Below are 25,742 nucleotides of genomic sequence, written 5' to 3'. Positions count from 1 at the left end.
TAAAATGCAAGCATGATGATCAGAGTGACAGTAACAGTTGGCCCAATAGCAGCACAGGGCTTCTCTTTTTGATAAGGTAGGAGTTTATTGGTATAATGTGAGTATTAAACAGTAAGAATGAGGGAGGGAGTAGAAATGGGGACAATAGTTAGGACAGGTGATTAAAAAGATAGGCTAGGAGGAAAGTGGTCTGAGGGCAGAGGGAGGAGCTTGCTGTGAGAGACAGCAAAGCAGCTTCCCAGCACAGAGTGTGATAAGAGTACAGGATAAGAAACCTATTATTGCAAATGAAGTCAGGGTTATTCGCCTAACGTTCCCCACAGAAGCTGGTGAAAGTGCCACTGTGTTTTAGGACTGGGCCTTATTCGTTGGGTAAACAAGGAGGGTCTTACCTTCAAAGAGGTTAGGCACTACTGCATGATTAATTTTACCTCTACTGCAAGAAACCATTCTCATATACACGTATATCTTAGTAGCTTTGCATGGGTGCAGATAGCCAAATTCAGGCCCCTTGATACTTCTCTCTTTTTTTATCTCTGTGGCTATATGCAAGCCAAAAAGGATTCACTTTACTAAGAAAGAAACAAGTGGTTTATTCCTAAATTGTCCATACCTAGCTTTTACGTGTCTGGGCTATTTCTTGCATACCTGAATATTTCCCAGATCCCTCTGCCGTGATGGTTGCAGGTGTGTCACGTTCAGATTTCTCTGAAGCAGCTGCTGGCAATAGCATACTATTAGGCATCATGACATCTGGTACAGGAACCTTTGAAAGCCAAGAACACAGTATTATTAAAGGAAAAGTCACACTATTTAGTATTATACAGCAGTATTAAATTATTACAGCAGTATTAAAAGAAAAGAAGAAAGAAAACTAAATTGGTTTTGTTGATCTCCAATTATATATTGCTCATTAAAGAGCCCTTTCAATTCTTTTTTCCTTTTTTTTTTTTTTCTTATTCTTTTTTTTTTTTTCATTTTAGTCACAATGAGGTGGTTGGCCTACCACCACAACATTTTAAATGAAGGAGTTGTCTATGGATACAGAAACGAATCCTTAAAGAGCTGGATCTGAGATTTCCAAGTACATGACCTACTAAAAACGCAAGACAACTAGAACTAAGGCACTAGGCTGTCTTGGGAGATCTGTTTTCTAACTGAATCTACAACTTAATAATAACATTCTACACCTGACTGTGTATTTACTGACATTGATTTGTGTAATGTTGAGACTTTATTTTTCACAGAAATTTATTGTTTTGATATGGCCTGTGCAATTTCTCAGTCAAGAACAGGATTTCTTAGGTGAGTTCAGATGGGATTCTTTCTTCAAACAGTTTGCTGGTTAAGGCATTCATCCCAGATATGGGACGAATCAAGTCTGTGCCCAAATCAGGTTAGGTACTTGAAAACAGGCGTTCCTTCTCCCAAAGAACTGCCCTACCTGCTTCACACTTTTTTTTTCTCTTCCCCATGAAAAATCTAAATGGCCTTTTATGTAGAGGCAGAAAGGAAAAAAAAAAATAGAGACATATTTTACAATGACACTTGTATTCTCCAACTAGAACCACTATTCATATATTACAGTGATTTTCATATTATATAATGAAAGTACAGCTCAGTTATACACAGGAATATTTCTACATTTTATAACTATACTTTACAGGGAAGTTCTGTTTGTTGTTTTTTGTTTTGTTTTGTTTCCAAACTAGAATCATGATACCTCTGAGACCTGGACAATATTAGACCCACTTTATGGGTGTGCACTTAGAGGCACTGACAGGCTTTGTTTTTCTAAGGTAAAGTCAATGAGGAACTGCAGGTTTTCAGCATCTTTGAAATCCACCTCCAGTCATTTTCCCAAGGGACATCAGTCACTGGATGAACTGGCAACAGAATCTAAGAAACCTGACCTGTTCCCCATATCATGTTACCCAAATACTATGTCACAACAAATACATTGCCACGAGGCCTGAATACATTTCTGTAGCATGTACATCAGTATTTGGAACACTTACTGTCATGAGCAGCTTTTCCACACAGTCAGGGGACACACTGTGCAGATGGGTCAAATGAAGCTGGAGATGCATTTTGTTGCTGAGGACATCCTGGCAGAGGGGGCAGCAGATAACAGGTTGCATTGAATGCTGTGACAGGACATGCATCTGGATACGATTTGAGTCCCTACTATTGTAGTTACAATAAGGACATTGATAGAACTGAAAAACATCAAATTAAAATGCAGGCTATTAGTCAGCATGCTTTTAATAACTTGATGATAGTGCTATTTTAATAGCACATCATCTCTGTTTTATTTTTGAGTTATTTGGAAAAGTTCTAGAATACAATTAAATTCTTACATTTTCCTTTACCTGCTCATGACAAAATTTACTGTCCTCTGGAGGCTTTGATTTTTTAGCTGCACCATCCTCTTCTTTTGCCAGAAGAAGCTGTTGTGCCCCTACCACAGTGTTCACTTTTGGTTCCTTCTCTGGTGTGACTATTCCTGTTCCGAAAACATAATTTTTAAGAACACATTTTAAACTTTAAAATATCATATTTTACAAATAGGCTGTGATTCCAAAGGTTTGTGTTGTCTCTGAGGGTATTTTTTTCAAGTTCTGAGAAAAAAAATAATTGAAAAAAAAAAAAAAAAACCCTGGTAAGTATAAAGGTGAAAATACACTTTTATCCTTGATGGAGACTCTATAAACACATTTTTAAATGGACTCTTCTCTACTGTTTAGATAACCTAGGTTGCCTTTAAAAATTAATCAATAATATGCTTTATTTAGCAGCTCGCTGTGAATTTGTGTATTACATTAAAACAAATCAGCTTTTGCTTAAAAATCCTGTTTTCCAAAATAATGAATTTGCTGATGTTTAATTACCCTCTCTCTTTTCTAAACTGTCTGAGCAATATGATTATTGTTCTGTTTTGATAACTCCTGCCTAGTTACAATTCTGAAGCTAAATATAGTGAGGCTTTAAAAGAAATACTGTGGAGAATAGGATTTCAGAGATAAATTAATATTAATTATATACAAAGATCAGTCATTTGCGATTGCCTTAGATGTTTACACTGTGAATTTTTATAGTTTGGCATTTGTGATCAAAACCAGAATATAATTGTTTTCTATAGATAGTTCTACTATTAAGTATTAAATACTATATTTAATATTATGCCTGAACTAGCTGTGTAACGTGGCCCAGTCTTGCACACATCAAATAAAGGAGTGCAATTCTAATTTCCCAGTCCATCAGAAAATTCTTTCCAGCGTCAATTTGCCAGATAATCTCTTCTGCTAGGCTGGATATTACAAGAGCATTGGGTAGGCATGTCACATACATCTCACGACAAACACAAAACCTCATTTACCAACTATTCCAATCTCATCATAGTGCGGCATCATCTGACCTTTTTTCTGCTGTTTATTATGAGTATTTCTAATTTTAACTTTCAATTTTCACCATCTTCCAGTCAATTTGCAACTAAATTATTTCCAGGGTGAGGACACTATCACTGGACACTGGGTGCAAATACATCTTGAAATGCAATGAAGCTAAACCATTGATTGCTATCAGACCCAACATAAATATATAGTCCAGGGGTAATCTGATTGTATGTTGTGCATGAAGATTTATCTTGATTTTTTTCAATCCACATAAGGTTCATATAAATGAACAAATTGCACCTCATTGCACAATAACCTAGGATTAATTTAAAAATAAGGTCATGGATGTTTTGGCAACAAAGTAAACATGAACAAAGAAAATGCTTGTATTTTTCTGTAGACAAAACTAAGAATTTTTATTGTTATCAATATCATATACAATTTGTGCAATGTCGATATTAAAAGAGCAACATTAAAGAGAAGTAAAATAAGAGAAAAACTTTCAAGGTAAATATCAAATCCTCATGGTAAAATAATAAACAATTGAAAACTGAATCATACAGAGACATATTCTGAAGGGCATTTAAAAACAAACAAACAAAAAAATAAACAAAAAAACATTTTATGACTTATACATTAATGTTGATTTCCCCACACATTGTTTTTCATTCCTAAGATGGTAATTATTTCTTTTGGTGTAATTTAGGCCAGTAATTCTAGCATGTTCTTGCTCAAATTAAAGTTTATTCTTGCCACATTTTCCTACTTTTAATCACCAATTTGTCAACATAGGTTTAATATCTGTACAAGCTGCTTTCTGGAGCCCCACTGAATTTTTACTCTCTCAGGAACGGCTCCTGGAGGAGGAGCCATCATTTAGATGGCTCAGTAAGGGTTGTGCCTACAACCTGAAGGACTGGTGAAGCTGTAAAGGCAAAATCTACATGAGACAGCAACAAAAGACACCATTTTATTACTCATTTTGGTTTATTATAATACAGTACTCACTGGCTTAGCTGTATTTACTTGGCAAGACACCATTATTATTTAAATGTCTTAACTGTGAGAGTTATACAAAGTAAAAAAGTGACATACTATATTAACAGAGAAAGGTTGCTTCTCAGGTTTTAGAAGGATAGGTTCAAACTATTAACCTCTCTTCATTTCCAACTGTCAAAAATGTCTAACAGTTGACTACTGTTTCTTACCTTTATCATATGTCACTTTTAAAATGTTCCTTTATAAAGACAAATGGGCCAGAATCTCAGCTGGTGTATAATCCATTATACAGGAAGATGAATTTAAAAACCAAAAGAAAACAATTCTGCCTTCTCTTCCTCTTCTCACATTAGATTGTTTTCAATATTTTGTTACAGAAATTAGGATCCCAATTCTGCTCCAAAATCCATTTTAGAAAATGCATTTAACTGTGTTTTTGGCATTGGCATATAACTGCTAATGAAATTTAGCTTGGAGTGTATTCTGCGTGTGCCCGGGCACACACAAGGTTAATATTACACATCATCTTCCACCACAGGATAGGACAACTTAATTACTTCAAAGGGCCAATAATAATCATAAAACACAAAGTTCTTGTTTCAATAAAAACAAATATTTTTTGGTTAAATTTTCTTTTGTGGTTAATATAATAAAACCATAGAATCATAAAACACTGTGCTGGGGTCAATAAATGCATAACAAAGCACAGCTTTTTACTATGCTTACTATGATATTTATATAAATTGTTGAAATTTACAGAGCCTTTGTTGTTTTTGTTGTTGATGTTGCGCTGGATTCATTCAGTGCCAAACACTGTTACTTCTTAAAGGACCGAAGTTACATCTGGCCTATAACAAAGCATATGTGACTGACGTTTGCACAAAAAGAGGGCTGATTTTTTGCCCTGGGGTGAAGCCACTTGCCCCTGTGCATGGTGAGGACGGAACTCCCCCCTGGTCGTCACCTGTCACAAGTGTAGCTGCCAAAAGCAAATGAGGTTTGACTCCTCATGCAAGCAAATCATCCAGCTATTACAACTTAGTGCCTTTTCTTGCTGTGGTAACTTTCTGCTTTCTGTGTTGGATTCAACGTTTTAAGGAGTTGAACAAAAAACAGGCTGAACTAAGTCATGGTCTTACAGATAGGGTATTGAAGGAGGAAGGGGAGAGGAGAGAAAATATTCTGGTCCTGAGCATGAAGTGTGGCACTGTTTTCATAGCTGGGTGTTCCCTTGGCATGCTGGCAGCTTAAAAAGCAGCTGTAGGAAGAGACTGTTGTTATTCGTGTTTTAAATATGCACTTTCTATTCTTGAGACACACTGTTGCTTTTTTTCCTAATTGTGAAACACAACTGTAATTCATTTTACAACATATAATACACAGCATTATTTTAGATGAATAATGTACTTTAGCTGAAAAACTAAGTTTAATTATAAATAAGTGCCACAAAATAGACTAGTCAATGATTAACTGTCAGTTACGGAATTATTTAACTTGCGTAAAATTGCTAATACAAAAATGGCATAATTCACTGCAATTCAGATGCCTTCACATTCTTAGCATCTTTGAAACCCCAAAATAAAAATATAAATGTTTGTGTGACTAAGAAGGGGGAGAATGCTAAGGAAATAAAATCCTGGAAAACCTACAATCAAAATACTATTTAGTTATTTATGAATCTATGTGTTTGATAAAGATTGCAATAATTTAAGACTTCTGACACATTAGATGATGTTATTCAGCCTCAAAATAATTCTAAAATTATAATTACTGGTAGAGTATTCTTTCTAATTAGAGTAGAATGAAAGGATAATTTTCATTGCAATAATGAAGGTTAATTTCCATCCTTCCTCATGTTTACTACCTTATTAAAAAGTGCTCCCCTTAGCCATGGCAGAGACATATTACATTTTCAATGCAAATGTATTAATCTGGATAAATTCCATATTAATTCTGGCATTGCATAGAGCTGTAATTTGGATTATAATTAATCTAAAGTGGCACTAGATTTAAATGACAATATAAATGAGGCATTAGTAGGCTTTTCTATTCTGAATGAATATTCAACAAATATAACTTGCATATTGCCAAGTCTCATTTTGAAAGCTCTACTCCTTGAGATAAGGTAAGCAATACAGCACAACAGCTTACACAAACATAGTGTTACTAAATACATGTTAATCCTTTCTCATCTAATAGATTCTATGCTAAAGAGGGGTCACACCACTTTCCTGTCTAACTTGTTAGTATTGTGATTAATTTATTGGTTTTCCTGAGATTTCTTTGGCAAGACTTGCAACACTCAATTCACGAGAAAGCCCAAATTAACATTCAATTAAACATAAGCAGTTATGCAGTCATTAGAAATACTTGTCAGCTGAGTGAAAATTAAGATGATGATCTGAAAGATACATATGGAGAATTAATTTAGATTATGAAAATAAAGTTTCTAAAAGATTTAAGATTTTACAGTACAAACTGCTTTCTCTAAAGCACAAAGGCAATCATGTATTTCAGCCCTTGTTTGTATATGAATCTTACTGCAAGTTATTTGTGTAATTGCTGGCATGGGAATGCAAAACAATTATGCTGTTTTTTTGTAGTGCACCCAGTAGGCATTTGGATATAGGTTTGTCCTAATTAAACTTGGCCCTTATGAGCAACTAATCCTGATGGAATTTTGAGAATTCCCCTTCAGGATTTTTTTCTAGATGCCATCCTTTTTTTCTGCTTTTTTTTTTTTTCTTCTTTTTCTTTTTCTTTTTCTTTTTCTTTTTCATTTTCTTTTTCTTTTTCTTTTTCTTTTTCTTTTTCTTTTTCTTTTTCTTTTTGTTTCTGTTTCTGTTTCTCTCTTTCTCTCTTTTTTTTTTCTTTTTTTTTTTTTTTCTGGAGTTTTAATACCATATTCTCTCTTATACAGCTATAAATGGACTGTCTGAGAAAAAGAGAGCTGACAAACTCCCTGAAGTGCTTTGCAGTGTCCCCTAAGCAGAATGTACAGTGGGAAATGCAGGCTCCAGGTGGCCCTCACCTCTTTCTTGATGAGTGTCCAGGACAGCCCCTGACAAGACTGTTCAGGAGGACGTATGTCTGCTTTGCAGCATGGCTTTACTGCACCACAGACAGCTCTTTCCAAGTCAAAAAGCCAGCCAAGGGAGTATATATATTTTAAACCACAACATAGTTTCTTGCTCAACATCATCCTTGTCATCATCTGCCTTTCTTCAGTCTCTTGATCTCAAAAAATAAAGCGACTGAAGAGCAGCTGAGGTTCTAAACTGTGATGGATACTGACCTTAGCACATCAACAAGCAAACATAAAGGAAGCTTTAATCTTTAGGTCAGTTTACTGAATTAATTCAGCACAAAAAGGGCCACACACACACACACACACACATATATATATATGTATATAAATAAGTAAATGAAAAATGTTTACTATGTAAGGAGCAAATTACAGTATGGGAGAGTTTGGGTGTAAAGAAACTCATATGTAAAATTATATTTTCTCTACAACTATAAGTCTTTATGGAGAATACAACCTCCTTTGTATGCTGCTGTCATTGGCATACAAGGAAAAGATATATGACTACCTGAAACTAATAGGCTTCAACCTGTTTCAGCACTTCTTCTGCTTCAATGAATCTAACATAATGTAACTAGGTGTAGCGTGCGGCAAAAGTAGCCAATGTAATATTCATCATGACCATAGATTTCCATCTCATACATAAAAAGCATGGATGAAGTCACATATTTGCCAAATCAAACACAGAAAAAGCCTTGGGTATCTACACCAGATGCTGGCCCTGGGTTTGTTTGTGCACAAGTAAATGTCATGACATAGGGGTTTTGTCTTCAAAGACAGTAGCTTTCATTACTGGGCTTTGTCTTTTCCAGGAGATCAAAATTACCCAACCCATAATCCGTTTTCAATGATATTTCCTCTTTCCTAGGCTGAATCATCTGTAAACTTTTTCAATGGATTTTGTATATTTTTTTCAAAATGCCTCAAATAAATGCCCAGGAAGAGGCTAGATTCTTGGGAGTAACTGATCAGAGAGCAAGAACAAAAAATAATAACAACTCCCCCATGTACATTCTTTGGGTTAAGAGGGGGGCAAAACCTGACTGAAGAAAAAATTCAAGTGGTACCTAATCCTATGCTTATGAAAAATTAATATGCCATCAGAGGAATCACAAGTACAGCTAAGATTAATGAAAGGCGCTTAAAAAATTACAAGCACACAAACTGATTTGATTAAAAAATAATCTCACTGGTCGTCCTGTAATATTCTTCAACTTATCCGCATCTATCCTGTCAGATGGTTATGATTAAAAATAGGTCAATGGGAGGCTACTGATAGAAATCACATGCAAAACGCACATGCAATGAATAGTAGTGGGAATGTCCAGACAGTTTAAAATGAAAGAGCATTTCATAAGTTAAAGAAAGGGGAAGACAAAATTCTAGCATCTTACCAGAGTCTTTACTAGCCTTTTTGCCTTCACTATTGTCTCTCTCACTTGAGTCTTTATCATCACCAACAGCCACTGATGTACTTTTAGCAGACCCTTCTATGTCTTCACCTTGTTCTTCTGGGGACAAGCACAGAAAAGATCTAACTTAGTGACCATTTAGCAGCACTGAAAGAGGGTGTCAAAACAGGGAGAAGGGTGCGGGGGAAGGAAAGAAGGAAGGGAAAGAACAGCACTTTAAAGAGGTTGGACATTAATAACAAATAATTTGCAATACTTCAAAATCTAGCCAGAGATTCTGAACATGTCTTTATCAGAGTATCTGCTTCCCACCAGCATGACAGTCTTAAAGCTTGTCATTTTATATTCTTTAGCTACAAATGATTTGTGTTAAAATACAGGCATGCATGCACAGATGCATCACACTGGCTTGAACAAAAGCAAGCCCATGTAAAAATGTATCTTGAAGCCAAAAAAGAAAAAAGAAAAAAAGGGGGAATTCAAATATAAATCCTATTAGTACAGCAGTATCCCGCTAATTGCAGTAAGTAAGTATTAGGTATTAGGTACTGTATTAAATATAAACCTCTGGCTTTGCAGGAGAAGTCTCAAATTTTGTCTCCAGGGGGAGCCATTCAGGATAAATGATACAACTTGGTATATGGCTTCTGAGGAAGCAGCATTACCCACACCTCACTTACGTGTTCACACCAGCTAGATTACATGGAAATCTTCACAGTAACTCAAGCCTATTTAATTATTCTGTAAATCTTTGCTATGCTGCTACTGGTGGATTAATCTGTTTATGCAGTTAGCTTCTATGCTGGGGCTGTGTTAGCACTAATCCGTGAAAGGCCCACTGTTCCTTTTCATCCTGCGATCATTTGTCTCTCACTGTGCTGATGTCACATTTTAATGAATTTTTAGCAATCTGAGTAATGCCAGATAACCAGACTTGTAACTCCCCACAGCACGGCATGCTGTTTTCATTGCAGCACAAAAAAATAAAAATCATATTTCTCAGTTCAGGTAGGAATTATATAAATTAGGAGGTGAAAGTAAAATGGGATTCGAAGCACCAGGCTGCTCAATTTCATAAAATCTTTAATGACCATATAAATTAACCCTGGAAAGGCAAAAGGTCACAGACACACATTTGCATACACTCTTCTATTCACTTTTGATAAGCAGAGCTTTTATGCAGGGAACATGATACAATTAACCCTTCAGGAACCACACAAAATGCAACTACCGACATTTTAAGTGTCAAGCATTAACTGAAAATTACACACTGCATAAAATTTTCATTGTAAATGCTATAGTGATTGAAAGGGGAAATAGTGGCCCTCTTCGCACCCCATGTTTTATTAATAACAGTCTGACAGCCGAATGAAATATCCTCTGTCATATGTAGCAGCTGAGCATAAAAAAATTGCTGCTTAGTGCCTTACTTGCCAGCCAGGCACTGAAACTGTATGCCTAGGCAAACAACCCTCAGATCGATGTGGTGACCCTATCCGATTCACGACTCTCTGCAAAACCTTTTTTAAATCAGAAGAGGGAAAAAAAAGAAAAGAAAGGAAAGAAAGAAGGAAGAAAGGAAGGAAGGAAGGAAGGAGGAAAGAAAGAAGGAAAGAAGGAAAGAAAGAAAGACAGAGAGAGAGAAAGAAAGAAAGAAAGAAAGAGAAAGACAGAGAGAAAGAAAGAGAAAGAAAGAGAGAAAGAAAGAGAGAGAGAAAGAAAGAGAAAGAAAGAGAAAAAGAAAGAAAGAAAAAGAAAAAGAAAGAGAGAGAAAGAGAGAAAGAGAGAAAGAGAGAAAGAGAGAAAGAGAGAAAGAGAGAAAGAGAGAAAGAGAGAAGAGAGAGAGAGAGAAAGAAAGAAAGAAAGAAAGAAAGAAAGAAAGAAAGAGAAAGAAAGAAAGAAAGTAAGAGAAAACAGCTGCAATTTTGGAAACCAAACCAAAAAAAAAAAAAAGAACAAAAACCAACAACCCAAAATCTCAGCCACAGATCAATGTGTTTTGCATTGACATCGAAATACGATAGGTGAGGACTAAGTATGTGTGTCCACTTTTTGGAACAATATAGGGAGAAAGATTGTCCCCTCTTCTAAAAATAACAGCATATTAAAAAAAATAAAATAAAATTACCATCAAAATGGACACTCCCCCCCCCCCTCCCCCCCCGTGCTGTTTTAGCACTCTCCCCGCTGCGGCCCCCTGCCCCCTCCTGCGATGATAGCTAATCAAACACGGGAGGCATCCCGGCCACAGCTGGAAGCAGGACTGTGTTTGTCCGGGTGGCGGGGGAACGCAGTTCAGGATGCTGCTAGCCTGTGATCCTGCCTGGATCGGGCTGTGTTAATGCCAAGTGCGCACACATGAGGCTCGTATCCAGTGTCAGGCCCTGTGGCCTCACGGAGCCTGCAGCAAATCCCTTCTCGACTCATCCTTGGGAATGGCTGCACTGCTTATTCTACTAGATTTACTGGCCCAGTTCCCCTGGGCTGGAAAATGAAGTGTCAAAGTGCTACTGAGTGTCCTTATCTTGAGGGGACATAAAATTGTAAGGGCTATCGTGGCACACATTAATAAAACATTGTGTGTGTGTCAGGCAAAGAGAAAGAAAATTATGAAGGTACTAAAAGAAAAGCTACAGTATCATCTGGGTCTCATCAGACAATTTTTGCAGGGTGCTCTCCTGTTTTTCTGGTATGTGTTTTAAGTGTGAGAGAAATTCCCAGACATGTTCTCCTATACATCATCGCGGTGTCTGACCTCAGCCTGACCCTGGCAACAGTTTGAGAAATCTGAATGTGAACAAAGACTCTGTGTCAGCAGCAGGGAGAGATTGCGGGATAGACTTTCCCCATCAACTTAATCGCAAACAGCAGTTCTGAGGCCATAACTTTACAGGGCTCCACCAAGCCACAAACGCATAACCTTTAGAGGTGAAACTGCCCCCCTCTCCCCACCCCCCTTCTGTGATTTTTCTCAGTCTTGTGGTGCTCCCTTTGATGTAGCAAGGCAATTAGCTCTAATGTTCAAGTACTGCAGACCTGTTTTATGGTTTGGAAGGTGAGAGCTGTTTATTACAGGTAGGCTCCTGGGGGCCATAAAGGCTTTGCAAATTTTTAATCATGCAAAAAACTAATCAAAATGTAACTTATACACACCATAAAAATTAATATCATTATTATGCATAGTATAAATTGCCTGCCTTGGCTTTCAATGGCACTCACTTCTAGAAAATACATTTGACATTCATTTCAGAATATTTATGCCATTCACTTCAGAAATAAATTTCATAGACAGAAATGATAATACAACTTCTCATATTTTCCTTCAAAATTACCAAAAGGCTAAGATTCACACAGTTGCAACATTTATCAAAGGGACAAGATGGAAATTCAACAGTTCTAACTTAAAGGCAGTTAGTAAACATACAAAAAAAAAAATCCTTAAGAAAGACTATCATTAGAATAGATATTGAGGATATCGAATGAAGCACTCTATCAAAGACACTACATACCTATGCAAAAGACAAACCAACAAACATTTCTTTTCAGTAATATTTTTGTTCTTCCTTCATATGTTAACATACAAGGATACTATTAAGTTATAAAAATGTGATGATTCCTGTTTGAAGACACAAAATCAACAAAACAGAATATGATGGGGCCACAGATCCCAGAACTACTCCTAATGTTCTCTTTTAAATTTACATGAGTCCTGACTATATACGTTTACAAATGTCAGTTTTGAAAATGAATAGAACAGCAGATTCAAATGTACTTTAATGACTTTAATAACACTTACTACTGCAATATGATATTTTATTCACACCTGGTTTTATTTTGTCTAAACATTGAAAATTTCTTTTGATGTTGGATCTCTTGAATTTATCAACGTTTTCCTCACAACTGCCTTAGAATTAAACACACACACACACACACACACACACACAAAAAAAAAGAGGTTAGCACAGACTGAACTAAAACCGTAAAATCGTGGAAAAAGGAAAACTTAAGCTTAGAGGTAATGTTAATCAGCTGATATTGCATATTATATATTCTATGTCATATACGTTTGTATGTTAATCTACACTCTTAGATCCCGATTCTATTCCAGTTTCATGAAAGGAGGCCCTTATGACCTTCCTTAGTCCAATGAAGTCAAGATGTGTGATGATTTCAATTGCAAAATCCAGGCCTCACCCAAAGCTGAATAGCAGATACCAGCAAAAAAATTAGATGAATATACATATATATTTGGGAAAAGCCAGACTTACTGAGGTGCAAATAAAAGAACAAATATATCCACCATAGCTATTGCAAGGTATATAGAAGAAAAAAAATATCTAATTTTTGAAATAAAATACTGAAAAGTTAAAGGAAAAATGTGGCAGAGTTGAAACAGCACTGATATGAATCAATGGACAGCAGTTACTGTTTTAGTCTTGGATTTTTTTTGTTGTTGCTGTTGATATCCCTTTTACCTTCTCCAAACCATTCCTAAATGAGGATGATCTACTAGTTGTGGATGAGTAATTGTGGTTATGAAAGAGAAAGCAAGATTAAGAAAGTGTTTGTGGCTGAGGGCCAGATGGACAGGGAAAAAATAAATCAATCAACTAAAGTAGTAAATAAATAAATAGGAAATGAGGCAGAGATTAAAGAAATATAGTGTTTGTTATTGGATATGTTCAATAAACAGCTAAATCAACAGTACCCATAAATGTTCAGTATAGGTGTATCCCACGTTCAACTGGGAGAAGGAATGGCTTGATGAGATTAACTATCAGGATGAAAAGGTAACCACTAGCAAAAGATAATGGAAGAATGGACTGAAGAGATGGACAAGTGGCAGATAGTATAGGGAAAAGAGAAACAACAGAAGAAAACAAAATAAAAACTCATACAGTATGCAAGAGAAGAAAAAGTGAATTAAGAGCAGGTCTTGTGGATTTTATTCTGGAGTATCCCAGTTACTCTACTTAGTTGATAGTAGGTTCTTTCTGATGTGTGGATTGCAATATATTCACCCATATATTTCAGAAAGTATTCATTCTATTTTCTAGCTAATCTTGGAGAGGATGAGTGAGGAACAGGATGCTTTGCTCGTTCAGGATCTTGACTGCATCCTCTAGTGGTCATAATTCATCTTCAAATAGGATTTCTAATTTCTCATTTAGGGACTCAAGGGGAATAACAGCACCAACTCGTTAATAACTGTTTCTAATCTCTGTGTTATATTTAAAACTATTGCTTTTAGAAGGCTGAACTTCCCACAAACAAGCCTATAATTAAGTGATGATCGTCATATGGACCAGAAAGTGCTAACCAGCAGTTTGTATCAAATTGTACCATTTTGTTTTGTGGTGTATCATTTGAATTTTTATAGCAGTCTAATGTTTATTTTCTTCTGTTTGTATTACTGTGTTAGAGAAGCCCTGCTGCAAAGCTGGCTGAACAGAGCATGTTGTGGTAGCTCCTTCCCAAGGAGTGTCACAAATCACACCCACTCCACCCAGCAGCCAATATTCCCCACTTGCCACACTCAGCCTCACCCCTTTGGCTACTGGTGAGTAGCAGCTCTCATCTACCCTACTTCTTTTTTCTCAACTTCTGAAGGTAGAAATAAAAAATCATTATCACCAGTTAATTCACCTGGTACTTCATTTTTTCCTATTCTAGTATATATAATATGTATATAAACATCAGTTTACTTAGAGCTGCTGAAAGAGAAGGAATATTCTTCTGAGCAGTTTAGAGGGGTGGAGTGTCCTTTGCAGTTCGGCTGCTGAGCAAACTCTCCCTTTATCTTGTTGCTGGCTGGAATTGACTGTTTCTTAGTCTCCCTTTCATATTCTCAGAGTAAATCAGGATCAGAAGCATATTTTACTCTGATAATCATGTAAAATGTTTGTAAACTTACATCGAGCCACACTGGCTGATCAGAAAAATGGAAAATTTGTGGGGGTTTGTTGTTGTTGTTGTTTTATTTTTATATTAATATTTCATTAAATATTTTGCAAGAGGCAAAAAGAGCATATGCTGACAAAACCATTAACAGAGAATGTCAGCTATTCAGAAACTCAGCAATGTTTTCCAGATGTGATTGGAGATGCACAGTTAATCATTTATTATGCAAAAAGGGATACTTTTCCTACTTGGCATCTCTAGAAAGGCATTGAAGCATGAATCTGTATTGAGAATAGTCAAACTTTTCCAACTCGGTACTTTTCTTTTGGCTGCCATTACGGTTCATAGAAACTGCTGTTACCCCCATCAGCAAAAGATATGAAAAAAACTAGCACTGTCTGACTTGAGCTGCAATACATTTACATCAGAGTTATTTTGAAAAGAAAATTCAATCTCATTGCTAATTCTTATTTAACATGCTGGTTTGGATACACCCTGCCTAATTTAAGGCACTGCTCCAATACTCCTCCCTATGGAGGGAAAGGCAGGGATCTTCAGGGCACAAGTCAGACTTCAGGAAGGTTGAATTAGTCTCTGGAGCTGTCTAATTCCTCCCTGACTATAGAGGGATTTTAGAGTGAAATTTACTGTTTGAGTGTAGACTTCTCACATTGGCACTGCAGCTAAATGTTAGAAGTTAGGTGGGTGAACCTGAGCCTAAGAGCCTGACCCAAAGTTCAAAAAGTCAATGAGAGACTCCTCACGACTTTGCCAGCTTATTGGGTGCTCATTTCTAGCCTGTGGGGAAAATAAATAAATATATAAATAAATACTGTATCTTCACAGTATTGTTCATCTTTCTTGCATACCTCTTGTTCAGCTGTGTTTTACTTCTCTGTGTTGCTGTTCAATCTGTTTTCAATGTCCCTTCATATACAAATGCTTCTGCTGTCCCTGATTTCTTGCATTTTTTCCTACCTCCCACATGAGCTGAGTTTCCAATACCTCATGTAAGTGGTGAGATTGGCTCTCCCTTTTGCACTTTCCAGAACAATCCTTTAGAGTGTATTTACAAAGAAATCCTCAATGTTAATTAACAGCTCATTTAAAATGTAATTTAAATGACATATTTTATTATTGACTCAGTTTTTGGGCTTCTCTCTGAAATACACTGTAAAATCCTTCTCATTTACCTTCTAGATTTTCTCTCTGAATTATTCACCTCTTTTTGGCTCTCTAATAATATGCCTCTGAAATTATCTGTAAAGAATTCTGTTATGCATATATTTCTCCTTTGTCTTTTGAGAATACAAGAGTAAAAGAATTTATTTTCTTTGCCATCTCCTGATCATTTTGGACTGACTCCTTATTCTCTGGTGGTCTAGCAGACCTAATGACTCTCTTCTGCACGGTTTTTACTTCTGAGATACAATAACAATTCCTATTCAGCTTTTCTAGGTACCTTCACGTAGTTGCTCCTCTTAGCCAACCTTTATGTACAGTTTTATTAACATAATTTTGGCTTTATTTCCATTTTTAAGGATACTTCCTTCTGACCTGAATAAATTCTTGTACTATGTCTTGTCATGTAGCTAAACTACACCCCTCCAGTTTTAATACTCCTACTCCTTGATGCTAAGTGTCACAGGCAGAAGTGGGTGATTTATTTACACGGCGGAAAAATACCTGAACATAACCACATTTTATATTTTCTGAATATTTTTTTAATAACCTTTACAGAATTATTTACTTTTTCACAGTTACCTGATAAATATTTTATAGCATATATAGCAGTCTGTGATTTATTTAGTTTTTCAAATTTATTTGTTGCAAATATCACTTACATCTTCAGAGTTCAAAAGTTTAACATATGCACACACCATATTCATTGTTTAACATATGTATGTACCAAATGGTCTTTGATTTTTTGGAAAGACAACACAGGTGCTTCAACCCAGATAACAATGGTTGAGTGATGTGTAAGAATCTTCACCAAGATTTCCACTGCCAAAAATCTCCTCTAAAAATTTCCTGTAGAAACCATGTTTCCTGTCTATAGCTGTACCATACAAAACATAATACACTGACACAGGGTCAAGACCACTACTGAGACAGGAGGAAATTATAAAAATCTTCTCATCAAAACTAGCAAAAAGAAGTTAAAAGCAACGATACTTTCCTGTCTCCTTGTCTCCCATTCCCTTCTGTTACTGTCTTCCCTTTCACCCTCCAGTCCCAGTCTGGAAAACCTGGATAACAAACTCTTGTGTCATCATTCAAATATTATTCAGTTTTGTGAAATGTTCCTGACTCATATTATATCATTTGTGTGTAACATGCTATGTCTCCATCCTCTTCATCCACAATAGCCTATGGGAGCCTGCCTGTTCTATTGCAGTGCTTCAAGACCTAAAGCTAAGTTTTTCTTGCTTCATTGTTTGAGATCAGGAATTACACTATCCTATTAATTACTCTGAGGCTTGAAGCTCAAATTTGCTGCCAAGTTTGTCAGAGACACCTGCATGACATGCTCTGAAGATGAGAAATATCAATTAGTTCTTAGCACAATAATGGGTGACATAAATACTGAAAGAGAGTAGAACACATACACAGATTTTCTGAATTTAAAAATGCCAGTTCTAGGGGTTCTCCTAGTGCCAAATCAAGCACTTCACATCACCTTGTCTTGCTGTCAAGCTTCTTGTATCACTGCCACAGAGTGGCATGGATGGCTTTATTTGTACCCATTTTTCATTTTACTCAAACGGTGCAGAACACTAGATATTTTCCTTCGTCTTTCATTTCCTCATTCCTTTAATTATATATTTTAATTCCCACTGTTCAATATATTACACTTCAGACTTTGCTATCTGATTATCTCATTGGAATCTTCTTTCTCTAATACATACTTTAAGTAACAATCCCCCCACCTTAATTTTCATTGTCAGCAACGTAATTCTATTTCTGCTGAAGCTAAGGGTGTCCCTTGTTTATAGACTCCCAGTTCAAAACTGCTTAATAAACACAAATCTACACTGTCAATTTAGCTAAATGCCTTGTGAGGTGGTGCTGTTGATAACACTGAAAATATTCCAGAAAAAGCCTCTGAACAAGACCTGAACTTAAAATTTCATAGAATCATAGAATCATAGGATATCCTGAGTTGGAAGGGACCCATAAGGATCATCAGGTCTAACTCCTGGCACCACACAGGTCTACCCAAAAGTTTAGACCATGTGACTAAGTGCACAGTCCAGTTGCTTCTTAAATTCAGACAGGCTTGGTGCAGTGATTACGTCCCTCGGGAGCCTGTTCCAGTGTGCGACCACCCTCTCGGTGAAGAACCTCTTCCTGATGTCCAGCCTAAACCTCCCCGCCTCAGCTTAACACCATTCCCGCAGGTCCTATCACTGGTGTTTACGGTGAATAGGTCACCTGCCTCTCCACTCACCTTCGCGAGGAAGTTGTCGACTGCGATCAGGTCCCCCCTCAGCCTCCTCTTCTCCAGGCTGAACAGGCCAAGTGACCTCAGCCACTCCTCATATGTCTTCCCCTCTAGGCCCTTCACCATCTTCGTCACCCTCCTCTGGACACTCTCCAACAGTTTAATGTACTTTTTGAACTGTGGTGCCCAGAACTGCACACAGTACTCGAGGTGAGGCCGCACCAGCGCAGAGTAGAGTGGGACAATCACTTCCCTCGATCGACTAGCAATGCCGTGCTTGATGCATCCCAGAATATGGTTGGCCCTCCCAGCTGCCAGGGCACACTGCTGGCTCATATTCAGCTTGCTGTTAACCAAAACACCCAAGTCCCTCTCTGTGGGGCTGCTCTCCAGCGTCTCGTCGCCCAGTCTGTACGTACAGCCAGGGTTGTCCCGTCCCAGGTGCAGGACCCGGCACTTGCTTTTGTTAAACTTCATGTGGTTGGTGATTGCCCAGCTCTCCAGTCTGTCCAGAAACTCTGTTCTTAAAGAGTTCAGACAAGTTGGTGGGGCCACCCATTTGTAAGCTTAAGACAGACTTCCCAACATACAACTGTCTTTTCATTTGCTTATAACTTCAATAAGTGTGAACTTCTTCAGCTGAAATCTGTTGTGCTGAATTTGTGTTGTAGGTTGGATATCAATGCATTTTTTTAAAATTTCAGACAAAATGATTTTGCTACTTCTGAGAATAGGAATAGGACAAATACATTTTCTTACATATGTATATATTGGAAATCTTTACTATTTCAGTAATTTTGAATTGGAACCCAAAATTCAGCAGGCAGAATGATGTCTGGCACATGCCACATTGTATAAAACTGCTCAAATTCAGTTAAGCAGCTAACCTTTCAAGAATTCTACTTACCCATGCTCCGAAAAGTCGCTTGTACTGAAGAGCTAAAATTCTCCTAGGAATGCATAATCACTGAACACACTCACACCTCCCACAGTGCTGAGAGCTCACCAAAGTGTGTATTCAGTCACACCCCACAGAGCCTCTGCAAACCTCTTCTCCCAGGTACTGTACTAGGCAATGTGCATGCCATCCTCATAGAGCTCTTCTAAAATACAAATTCTCCTGTCAGCTCCCCTGTACAACCAGACTACAATCACAGCATCCTTACTATGGTGAAACTGAACTTTACCTTATTATTTTTCTTTTCTGCTGTATGCCATTGTGTAGTGCACAACAGATTGCTATAGGAGAGCAGGAGCAGCATGTTCCCCTTTGCTGTCATACTAACAGGAGCAAAAGAAATATGGAAGTGAGATTTGGCAATTGCAGAAAGAACTGGGGAGAGGTAAGTAGAATGTGCTCAGAAGAAGAGAAAAGAACGTAGATGGAGAAACTGAGGTCATAATTAGGATCAAATGAAAGTGTTTAAATGGTAGGAGACTAGGATTAGAAACAGCAGGGTATCAAATTCCAGTACAAAACTGGGCTTAAGGATATAGAGTTGGCTCAGAACGAAAGTGCATACCACTGGAATATACCAAATAAATAAATAAGGTAAAGACGTTGAGACATGTTGAGAGGTTTGTTCAGGGATATTAAAGCTGGCAGGCAGTGGGTATGGAAGTGTGCATTGCTGGGTAGGGAAGGGAGCTGGAAATAGAGAAGGGATATCTAAAGAACGAGCAGCAGAAGACAAGAAAAATAGCACTGGTGGGGTGGGAAAAGTCATGTATGAAGAGAGTTGAGGGGAGATGAGGAGAGAAACTGCTAGATGAAAATAGTGATTTCTTTGCAAGGAGATTGGAAATTAATGTAAGACATGGTGTCCCCCACAGTCCAAAATTAAATCCCTGATTTTTTGTTCTCGTCATTCTCCTTTTGGCTTACTGCACTGTCCTTTACTGGTACTTGTCTCTGGTGAGAACAAAATCCTTCCACTACTCTCAGTTGGTTCATTATCTCTGCTAAAAGAGGTTTGGGTAGCAAATCCAAACTCAAGGACATTTCATATAACTTTCAGCACAGTACTACATGACAACTTTTTTTTCCTGTTCAAGTCTTCAAAAAATGACTATAAGATTTAGATGCAAAACAAACAAGGGAAAGGTTTATATAGAAGCATTAATAATATCACAGAAATCAAATACTCTAACATCTTAGAAAATGCTTCAAGACACTTCCCTTTTGGCACAATCTCTAATTTCCTGATCAAACTTTACCTTGTGGCAAAGACTGCCCTTATTTACTGCATAAAAATAATGATACTCATTTGGTGAAAAACTGTTCAGGATTTTGTTTTCTTCTTGCTATTTAACATGTGGGAGTATAGTGCCAGGACAAGGAGTAATGGTTTTAAAGTAAAAACATGTAGATTTATATTGGATATTAGGAAAAAAATATATTGCTATGAAGGTGGTGAAGCACTGGAACAGGTTGCCCAGAGAAGCTGTGCATGCCCCATCGCTGGAAATGTTCGAGGCCAGGCTGGATGGGGCTTTGAGCAACCTGGTCTAGTGGGAGGTGTCCCTGTCCGTGGCAGGGGGGCTGGAACTAGATGATTTTTAAGGTCCCTTCCAACCCAAACCATTCTATGATTCTATGCAGCCACTTGTTTTATTTACCACATCTCTTTAACCTATTCTGGAAAATATATATATATATATTAATTTTATCATTGACTTTTTACTGTTGCACAAATATTAATGAATTTATCTTCATTATGTCCTAAGAGGTGAGCAGGCAATTCTGCAATTTCAGAAAAGGAAGGTATAGAAATTGAGGTTAAAAAAAATCTACTAACTTGGAGAACCCAGTTTGATACAGATGGGACCCAATTTTTTCCAAGTACATAGCAATATATAGCACTTTATATACTCAAAGCACAGCACTGATTGCTTTCATTTGCAGCTCTGTGTGTTCAGCACTTATTTAACACTATACTACAGCCTCAAATCAAGCACTCAGAAAATGAAGGCCACACAGTCAGTGAACTCCTCTGAAAAGTCTGGGTAAGGTGACCTGCTTAGGATAAAAAAAAAACAGGAGCTCTCCAGCAGAGACAGATACGGAAGCAAGTTTTTCGGTTGTCTTAAGCATAAGACAACTTATTTCTCTTCCTAGCTTCCCCAGTCTCCCTCACTACACACTTCCTCAATTTCTCAGCAAACATGCTGAGGCTCTACAGACAGTTTCTGCCACCCCTGCACAACACTGATTCATCCATATCCCCATGCAGCTTCATTCCATAAACTCATAAAGGCAAGGGGGAATTGCTATGTGACCAGGTAATTACAGACCCTATCTTCATGCATACATACGTGGTGCTGAATTAAAGTAGTACAACGTGTATTAGTTCTTCTTGATTATGACAGTGGTTTCTTTGAGAGGCAGAAACAAATCTACTCTACTACATCAACATATGAACATCCCCTTTCTCTTGTTCATGAGTATAAAATCAGCAAGCAATGTATATTTAGAGATGTCATTATCTGAATATTTTCTGTGCCATATAAAGTCACAAAATGCATAAGAATAGACTGTAAGGCAATGCACAAGGATTTTCCTGCACAAATCAGGCTGCAGTTCACAGAGTGGTGTGACTATGTGAAATATCAGCATGGATTGGCTTTGTTTGAGTAAGGGTATTCATAGATGTTCAAATCTTCAGAGGTCATACTACAGAAGAATGGGCTTAAGTGAATACACATTCGATTTTCAGAAGTGCTCAGTATTGTCCCAGCACCGATGGACTGAAAGCTGAACAGTTTCAAGAATCCACATACTCTCAGAGAAATTAGCAAAAACCCATACATTAGGCACAGACGACTTTTACCAATGCAATCTAGGTCAACACCTGGCCTTTAAGCAGATTTATAGTCCTCATAAAACATATAACCTCCATACACACTAACCTACAAATACATTGAGAAAGTTCCACTCATTTCAAGTCATGTGTTCACAAAACCATGTGTGCTGGGCTTTGAGGTCTGGGGATTATAATAGTCACTCATTTATAGTAGTATTTCACTTGAAAAGTGGAACATGATGTGAAGTAAGCAGCAAATAACTTCCCAAAGCAGAAGAAAAAAAAATACCCTATGAAGTTGCTTATTATAAAAGCAAGATTAATTTAGGCACCTTCATTACAATAAATAAATAAATAAATAAATTCTGCTACTTACTGTATATTTAAGCCATGGATTTTAAAATAACTCTGGTTTTAGTCTCATATAGTATCTAAACATACAATGTCCTTTTTAAAATGTGACTAAAAGAGCTAGAATTATCTTAAAAATTAAGCCTTGTATGGATCTTTTTTTTTTTCTTTTTCTTTTAATAAATTTCATGGACATTAACTTGGTAATTTTTAGGCACAGTCCTGGTTAGCTACTTTCATGTTGCTTTATGTTGCACTCAGACAGGTTTGCTGATCTGGAGACATTTCTGAGGAGAACACATGAAAGACAGGACAAGCACTTCAGTTAACTGTGTGAGGACACAAGATGAAGCAATTACTGAAGGCACCATGCTTTTCTGACTGAAATCTCTTCTTTTCAGATATTACTCCATTTGGCACCCCAAAGCAGCTCAGGCAGACGTCCTCTTTCTTTCCTGTATCTACAATATATTTACTGCTTTCTATTTAAGATTTTTTTTAAAGTTTATTTCATGGATAAGAACCAGTGCTCCAGTTAAACTCACTGAAGAAACTAGGTGCGGGATTTTGTCTGTTATATTTTTAACAGGTTGTATCCTATATGCACAGGTTGGTGGACTGAGAGGTATGCCATGCCTCTGAGTTTGTTGTGAAGATGAAATGGGGCATTAACCATTTCATATAAACACTATTTGGGCAAGGATTTGTCATCAGTATGTCATTTTCATTCATCCAGATGCTTTCTGAACCATCTTCCTTATCGTTAATCCAGCATTCTTGACATACTCAATACCGGCATCAGAACAGATAAACATACTGGTCATATTCTCAAATTGTCATGAGATAGGAAGAGACTCTTCATCCAAGGCTGTTCTGACTTACTATCAGTTTTGGACTGAATGTGACAATGAGGTGACATTCCTCACTCTGTCCATCATGTGCAGCACACAGTTTGTCTGACTGACAAATGTTCTTTTAGCTGGTAGCTAAGAGGGACCATATCTATGTTTCTGTATCTTCAGGGGATGTAAGCCTGGTAGAAGACCTAAGGTCAAATTGATTGCATGGCTTGTGACACTTCCAAGATATATGTCTACAGGTACAGTGTGCTGCTTTTGGATACCACTTCACAAAGTTGGTGCAAAGTTGAACTTCATAAAAAAGTTAAAATATTTTTTATTGTTCATATATATAGAGAGAGGAGAAACAGTTCACAAACTGTCTTCAGCAGACACTGGTCATACAAGGAATCAGGAGAAGTATGACACTTTTTACTTTTCCTAACTGGGGAAGTTAGATACTTCAGCATGAAACAAACAAACAAACAAACCAAAAAACCTAAGCTGTGTACCTGTATTTCATCAGTCATGGAGCTAAGTAGAACTATTGTGCACATATGCACTACCTTTCCAAATCAATTGGAAACAGGAATGGTCTAAAGGTCCATTTGGGGGCCTGGAATTTATTTCAGCTCTTCCTGAAAAATCACCTACCTTAAGAGAAAAAAACTAGTTGTTGAAAATCATATAAAGAAAATCAGTTGAGACTACTATAAACTCAGCATAACTAAGCTTGAACTCAACTCCTAGTCTATATCAGAAAAAAAAAATCAAAGTTAAAAATAAAATTGCTAAATACTTTAAAGACAGCATGCAGGTTCATCAGCTTTCAATGAATTGCTTCCAGAAGCAGTTGCTGATCAAATTCTAATGAAGGTTTATTTGATGCATTCCTTCAATATATATGTATTCAATATAGATTTTTTTTCACAGAAAAAAATGTTTTCAGTCTTTCTCTTGTCATTCATTCACTCATGGCCGAAGAATCATCCCCTACTGGAAGCCAAGAACTGGTGCTTAAGCTGTAATCAACAAAATAAAGAAAGGTACTTCTGCAAGTTACATTACAGATGTACATTACTGCTGGCAACATGGTGTCACAGAAATGTAAAAACAGTGGCCAGCTTTTGGAATTTTTATTGAAAGTCTCATGATGGGTACTTTATTTCTCACAATCTCAGCTCCTGGAGTTATACAAGAATGTGAAATCCCACTTGATAACAAAAATTAAAGAATGCCATAGGTAGTGGGGTTGGGGGGTGAATGACACATTTCTAAAGACTTTAGCAAAAAGAAAACTTAAAACTCAAATGTATTATAATCAGTTCTCAATTATCCAGGGTACCACAGGGGTGGGGTTACTTTAAATAAAGTAAAACCATATGTAAACCATACTAACAGAACACATTTGCTACACTCACTTTTGAAGTAATTCACTTACTTTCACTTGTAAATAGCTATCTATAGACTGAAGGAACAGCATTAAATTGCTGGGAGCAGAGCAAGCCTGGAAGGAACAATATTTATTTTGTGTCATGTATTCTGCAGCAATGGGCTGCAGACCGTGGTGTGGGCAGCAGATGGGCTCTGGTTGAGCCACAGCCCAGGTAATCTATTCACAAATAATTCAGATTTGACTGCTTTATAAATCTCAGGAATTTGAATGCAGTCTCATGACTGTAATGTTTTGAACTCCACAATTCAACAAACTGTCAAAAAAGTACAACTCACCCTCCAAAAACCTTCCCCCAATTAAATTCCCTCAACTGCAACTTAGAAAAACTATAACCCTTGTAAAATCCTTTTTACTGAACGTCTCCACCTATGTTTTCTCCCTCCAGCTACAAACATATGAAAAAAAATAGTTGAGAAATGAAGAAGTTGTGAAACTTGATAATTGGGTTAATGACAGTAATAAAACAGATGCTGAAAAAAAATGATAAAAAATATTATTGGAATGATATTTTTTACCCTCACGTCAGTTATGGATCAGCTCTGCAGAAAACACTGTCTGATAATTTTTCTAAGACTCTTATGATTATGAAAACAGTCCACAGCCTGTTCCATTTTAAAGTGTCCCCACCCTTTCTTAAGCAGAAATGCAGTTACAATAATTTTATAGTATGTAAAATGAAAACACTTGGCCTACTAAGTTACAGGGAAGCAACATGCAGAGTTTTATAGATGTACAGTATCATTTAGAACCCTGCTGTTTCATTTAAATTGTGTTGAATCTTTTTTATCGTTTCTTCATTGAACGTAATTTGCCTAACCCCTTATTTGATATTCCTCCTACTGTTTGTTTATTTCTCACTGGAAGAACGTAATAGCAACAGAATATAAATAAAGGCTAGAAGTGGTGGTATATCTTCCTAGAAGTGTGAACATTCCTCTTTCTCTTTCAATTTCAATGTTTCAAGACTTTTCTTTGTTAGGGGAGAATTTAATAAGACAAATAATCAGTCATGAAGAATGAAGTAGAACTCCACTAGTGACTGCTGAGCCCAAATGA

At 37.0% G+C, this 25,742-nt stretch overlaps 1 protein-coding gene across 4 annotated transcripts in view; it reads right to left on the bottom strand.

Annotated features, from left to right (window-relative positions):
- The window catches only part of ZFHX4 (zinc finger homeobox 4), a 152,935-nt gene that overhangs the window by 17,181 nt on the left and 110,012 nt on the right, over window positions 1–25,742 (bottom strand). For all 4 annotated transcript variants that reach the window (XM_035546473.2, XM_035546480.2, XM_035546475.2 and 1 more), the window contains exons 5-8: window positions 8,874–8,990; window positions 2,373–2,506; window positions 2,019–2,219; window positions 649–766 (exon numbers count right to left, since the gene is read on the bottom strand). In XM_035546473.2, the coding sequence (XP_035402366.1) occupies window positions 649–766; window positions 2,019–2,219; window positions 2,373–2,506; window positions 8,874–8,990 (570 nt within the window). The remainder of the gene's footprint in view (window positions 1–648; window positions 767–2,018; window positions 2,220–2,372; window positions 2,507–8,873; window positions 8,991–25,742) is intronic.

The sequence above is a fragment of the Cygnus atratus genome, chromosome 2 (assembly GCF_013377495.2).
Source record: "Cygnus atratus isolate AKBS03 ecotype Queensland, Australia chromosome 2, CAtr_DNAZoo_HiC_assembly, whole genome shotgun sequence".
Classification (NCBI taxonomy): domain Eukaryota; kingdom Metazoa; phylum Chordata; class Aves; order Anseriformes; family Anatidae; genus Cygnus; species Cygnus atratus.
This window is presented reverse-complemented; position numbering and strand designations above follow the sequence as displayed.